The sequence below is a fragment of the Penaeus vannamei genome, chromosome 5 (genome assembly GCF_042767895.1).
Source record: "Penaeus vannamei isolate JL-2024 chromosome 5, ASM4276789v1, whole genome shotgun sequence".
In the NCBI taxonomy this organism is placed as follows: Eukaryota; Metazoa; Arthropoda; class Malacostraca; order Decapoda; family Penaeidae; genus Penaeus; species Penaeus vannamei.
Window position 1 is genome coordinate 47522371 of NC_091553.1, and position 5941 is coordinate 47528311.

The 5941-nt window shown below is 41.6% G+C and overlaps 1 protein-coding gene across 3 annotated transcripts; it reads left to right on the plus strand.

Moving 5' to 3' along the window:
* The first annotated feature begins 271 nt into the window (after positions 1-271).
* Positions 272-5566, plus strand: LOC113816329 (pentraxin-related protein b6). Of its 3 annotated transcripts, none has more exons than XM_027368372.2 (5): positions 272-354; positions 1785-1932; positions 4131-4266; positions 4637-4869; positions 5188-5566. In XM_027368372.2, the coding sequence occupies exons 1-5, from the start codon at positions 350-352 to the stop codon at positions 5488-5490; spliced, it is 825 nt and encodes a 274-aa protein (XP_027224173.1). In that variant the 5' UTR covers positions 272-349; the 3' UTR covers positions 5491-5566. The 3 variants fall into 3 exon arrangements, with proteins under 3 accessions (XP_027224173.1, XP_027224176.1, XP_027224174.1); XM_027368375.2 differs by having other exon boundaries at positions 287-347; XM_027368373.2 differs by lacking the exon at positions 272-354 and adding an exon at positions 1170-1324.
* Positions 5567-5941: the final 375 nt, after the last annotated feature.

Below are 5941 nucleotides of genomic sequence, written 5' to 3' on the forward strand. Positions count from 1 at the left end.
ACACATATACACACATGTCCACATACATACACATATACATACACATATACACACATGTCCACATACACACACATATACACCCATACAATACACAAATACATACACATATACACACATGTCCACATACATACACATATACACACTTGTCCTCATACATACACATATACACACATGTCCACGTACATACACATATACACACATGCCCGCTGCTGCTCGCCGCCGGAACCGTCACGTGCTCGAGAGGAAATCCCCCACGTGACGTCATTCCACGCGGCGCTCAGATCGGATTACGTCGTAGCGAGTTCTGTCCAGTTTCCTCAGACCATCTGAAGGCTTAACGAAAGGAGGTATGAGGTGGGTGGCCGGAAACCACAGTATGATGAAATTATGTGTGTGTGTGTGCGTATATATATATATATATATATATATATATATATATATATATATATATGTATGTATATATATATATATGAATATATGTGTTTGTATATATGGATATATATATATGTATATTGTGATGTAGCAAAGCACTTGGGGTTAGGAGTAAGCGTGCGCGCGTGCGCATGTGTACGCATGTAAGAAAAAAACGGACTGGCGTGGGGTTAGGATGGGTAGACAAAATAAATAAATAAATAAATAAAATTCTAGGTTCATTTTAAAGTCAATCGGACATACAAAGCTTAGTTTTACATTTTAAAAGTTTTAAAAATAAGAGAAAGTTTTAATCAAAATAATAATAAAAGTTTTAAAATAGGCAGTGACACCCCCCCCCCCCCCAGTGACGCCCATGGTTGCAAGACGCCGAAGGAACAATTACAAATAAAGCGTGGAATCCTACGGGTGAGGAAAGGTGTTGTGAAAAGCAGGATGTCTTATCCCTCCTTTCAAGATGTCGGAGAATCTAAGGCGTTTGTTGTTGTTTTTTTTTATCCTCGTACTCTCTGAGTGTTTGTTAATCGTGGAATTCGACAGAGAAGAAGAAGAAGGATGAAGAGAAATAGGAGGAGGAGGAAAAGAAGAAGAAGAGAGAAAAAGGAGAAGAAGAAGAAAAGAAGTAGAAGAATATGGAGAAGAAAAACAGGAAAAGAAAACTATTTATACAATTTCTCAAAACAAGTTAACGTATCTACGCATATAATTAATAATTTCCGGAAAGAAACAAGGCCTATTATGTATGTAAGTTGGTAAGTTACCGCGCAGTGACATCACGGGAAATCCTTAGCCCAGCGGCCTCTAACTCAGGTATATAAAGATACGATAGAGAAAACACGCGCCATATTTCTTTCAGCGTTAAGGAAATAAGTCTTCTCAGTCGACAGAGAGGGTGAGTATTATCAGCAATTTCTTTTTTTTTTTCCTTCTTTTTTTGGATATCAGGTGGTCGATTAGATTAATTTTGGGTGAGGGATGGTTGGTGTAAATTTCGGTGATTTGTGCATTGTATATCTATATATATTTTATATATCCATATACAATATATACAATATATACATATATTCACACACACACATACACACACATACACACACACACACACACACACACACACACACACACACACACACACACACACACACACACACACACACACACACACACACACACACACACACACACACATATATATATATATATATATATATATATATATATATATATATATATATATATATATACATTTATATATTGTTACCACCACAACATCGAATTATGACAAATCATAAGCTCTTTTCCCTCTTTTTCCCCAATTCATATGTCGCTCCTTCTCCTTTCAACCCAAACAGGATCTTCACAAAACACCAGAAAAAAATGGCGACCCGTTTATTCTCCTTGATATTCCTGGCTTTGGGATGCGTTGGCGCCAAAGCTTTTCAGTTCCAGACGCGAGAAAGTCCCGCGCTCCGCCACGAGTCCTGTCTCGGCTTCTCGAAGGTAAAAAAGGCGCCATTTTTGTTGTGCTGTCTTTGTTGTTATGATCACTTATTGTCGTTTCTTTTTTGTTTGTGGTATTAGGTTATGTGTGGTTGGTGTTATTAATCTGTATTTATTTTTTTTTTTTTCATCTATTCTATATTAATATATATATATTTAAAAAAAATTATTCCGTTGTTTGTGATTTTTTCGTCTTTTCTTTCGCTTCCTTCCTCTCGCTCTCGTCCTTTCTTTCTCATTCTCTTTCTCTATCCCTCTCCCTCTCCTTCTCTATCTCTCAAATAGGAAATCAATATGCAGAGAAGCCAATTATATATATATATATATATATATTATGTAGCAAATAACCACCATGTACTCTTACACATTTCATAATTATGCACCAAAAATCTCGCTCTATTTCAGCCTCTTTTAACCTGTTTTAACCTATTCCAACCTGTTACAATCTATTTCAACCTGCTCTGACCCGTTTCAAGCTATTTCAACCTAAACTAACATGTTTAAACCTATTCCACTAATTTCAACTTATTCCAATCATTTGAACCCATTACAGCCTGTCTCAACCCATTCCAACCTGTCTCAACCCATTCCAACACCGTCTCAACCCATTCCAACCTGTCTCAACCCATTCCAACCTGTCTCAACCCATTCCAACCTGTCTCAACCCATTCCAACACCGTCTCAACCCATTCCAACACCGTCTCAACCCATTCCAACCTGTCTCAACCCATTCCAACCTGTCTCAACCCATTCCAACACCGTCACAACCCATTCCAACCTGTCTCAACCCATTCCAACCTGTCTCAACCCATTCCAACCTGTCTCAACCCATTCCAACCTGTCACAACCCATTCCAACCCCATCTCAATCCATTCCAACCTGTCTCAACCCATTCCAACCTATCTCAACCCATTCCAACCCCATCTCAACCCATTCCAACCTGTCTCAACCCATTCCAACCTGTCTCAACCCATTCCAACACCGTCACAACCCATTCCAACCTGTCTCAACCCATTCCAACCTATCTCAACCCATTCCAACCCCATCTCAACCCATTCCAACCTGTCTCAACCCATTCCAACCTGTCTCAACCCATTCCAACCTGTCTCAACCCATTCCAACCCCATCTCAACTCATTCCAACCTGTCTCAACCCATTCCAACCCCATCTTAACCCATTCTAACCCGTCTCAACCCATTCCAACCTGTCTCAACCCATTCCAACCCCGTCTCAACCCATTCCAATCCCGTCTCAACCCATTCCAACCCCGTCTCAACCCATTCCAACCTATCTCAACCCATTCGAACCCGATCTCAATCCATTGCAACCTGTTTCAATCCATTCCAACCTGTCTCAACCCAGTCCAACCCCATCTCAACCCATCCCAACCTGTCTCAACCCATTCCAACCTGTCTCACCCCATTCCAACACCGTCACACCCCATTCCAACCTGTCTCAACCCATTCTAACCTATCTCAACCCATTCCAACCCCATCTCAACCCATTCCAACCTGTCTCACCCCATTCCAACCTGTCTCAACCCATTCCAACCCCATCTCAACTCATTCCAACCTGTCTCAACCCACTCCAACCCCATCTTATCCCATTCTAACCCGTCTCAACCCATTCCAACCTGTCTCAACCCATTCCAACCCCGCCTCAACCCATTCCAACCCCATCTCAAGCCATTCCAACCTGTCTCAACCCATTCCAACCTATCTCAACCCATTCCAACCCCATCTCAGCCCATTCCAACCTTTCTCAACCCATTCCAACCTGTCTCAACCCATTCCAACACCGTCACAACCCATTCCAACCTGTCTCAACCCATTCCAACCTATCTCAACCCATTCCAACCCCATCTCAACCCATTCCAACCTGTCTCAACCCATTCCAACCTGTCTCAACCCATTCCAACCTGTCTCAACCCATTCCAACCTGTCTCAACCCATTCCAACCTGTCACAACCCATTCCAACCTGTCTCAACCCATTCCAACCTGTCACAACCCATTCCAACCTGTCTCAACCCATTCCAACCCATTCCAATCCCGTCTCAACCCATTCCAACCCCGTCTCAACCCATTCCAATCCCGTCTCAACCCATTCCAACCCCGTCTCAACCCATTCCAACCCCGTCTCAACCCATTCCAACCTGTCTCAACCCATTCCAACCCGTATAATCCTATTTCTCCAACAGTTACTCATCAACCAGACGGGATACACTCAATACGCACACTATTACACCGACATCCCTGAACTGACTGGATTCACCATGCATTACTGGTTCAAATTGAATAAGAATTTCCGAAGTGCGACCACGTTCAACTATGCACGTGAGTATAAAAATCTTGAATGGGAGTTTAAGGGTAAGATTTTCATAATAATGATGATAATAATATGATGATGATAACGATAAGGATAATAATAATAATAATAATAATAATAATATGATGATGATGATGATGATAATGATAATGATGATAGTAACAGTAATAATAAAAATAACAACAACAATAATAATAGCAATAATAACAATAGCAATAACAACAACAATAACAATAACAACAATAGCAACAATAAGAACAATAACAAGAACAGGAACAAGAACAAGAATAACAAAAACAACAAATTATTATTATTATTATTACTATTAACAATAACAACAACAACATTCTCTGACCGTATTTCCCTCCCCCCGCCCAGTTGACGCCGAAGTGAACACAGACAACGTGACCCTCCAGCTCCACCAAGGGAAGCAGCTCCACTCTCCCTCCCACTGGACGCTCCACATCAACGACGTCCTGGTGGTTCGTTTGGAGTCCCCCCCTGTCCTGGCCGGGAGGTGGCACCACATGCTCCACTCCTGGGATTCTACTCAGGGCGCGTGGAGTGTGTTCATGGACGGCGGGTTGCTTGGGTATGGGTACAGCGAAGAGGTATGTGTTGGGTGTGATGGGTTTGGGAGCTTTTTTTATTGTTTTGGGGGGGATTTTGTTGCTTTCTTTTAATGTGTGGGTTTTGTTGTTAGTTGTGTGTGTGTGGGGGGGGGGTTGTATGTGTGGGTTTTGTGTGTGGTGGGGTTGTGGTGGTGGTGGTGGGGGGGGGGGTTGTGTGTGTGTGCGCAAGTGATTTTGGTAAGATTTAACGTCCCTGCCAACTGCGAAAACTTTTAAAAAAAGCGAGATAAGAATGATAAAAATCAGCCCACCAATGCACGTCTCATCCTAAGACTTCGCCTCCTTCCCTTACATCAGGGTCGCGGTCTGGTGATCCCTGCAGGAGGCATCGCGGTCTCGGGCCAGCACCAGAACACGGCCCAGTTCAACGGCATGGACCAAGGCGAGGGCATCGAAGGCTGGTTCACCCTGTTCAACATGTTCTCGCGGCCCCTCCTCTACCCCAATTCCAGGGGCACCCTCGCCGCCGTCGCCAGGATCGCCAGGCAGTGCTCACCCGACCAGCCTGAGGGGGACGTCATCAGCTGGAGGAGCACCCCGCGAAAGGGTTATGGGGGAATCATGGAGACCCCAGCCATTCCCGTCTGTGGGAAATTCTAATGGGAGGGCTACGTCTGAGGAGGATGTGCTCATGTGCCTTTGTACATTATTAAAGAATAAAGAAAGATAAAAAAAAGGTTGCATTACTTGTTGTGAAATTGTGAACTTTGTCCTTGAAAACAGCTGTGGAATGAGACGTTTGTCCAAAGAGGTCTTCTGTCCTTTTATGTAGGATCTCGAGTCTATTAATGGGCACACGCACACATGCACGCACGCACACACACACACACACATAAATAAATGAGTAAATACATAAATAAATATATATATATATATATATATATATATATATATATATATATATATATATATATATATATATATATATATATATATATATATATATATAACATATAAATATAAATATAAATATTATATATATATATATATATATATATATATATATATATATATATATATATATATATATATATATATATATATGCGTGTA

Excerpts from the sequence above, each read along its gene's own strand:
- LOC113816329 (XM_027368372.2), top strand. Across the intron at positions 4,267-4,636 it reads GACCACGTTCAACTATGCAC|TTGACGCCGAAGTGAACACA; the intron begins GTGAGTATAAAA and ends CCCCCCGCCCAG. Across the intron at positions 4,870-5,187 it reads GGTATGGGTACAGCGAAGAG|GGTCGCGGTCTGGTGATCCC; the intron begins GTATGTGTTGGG and ends CCCTTACATCAG.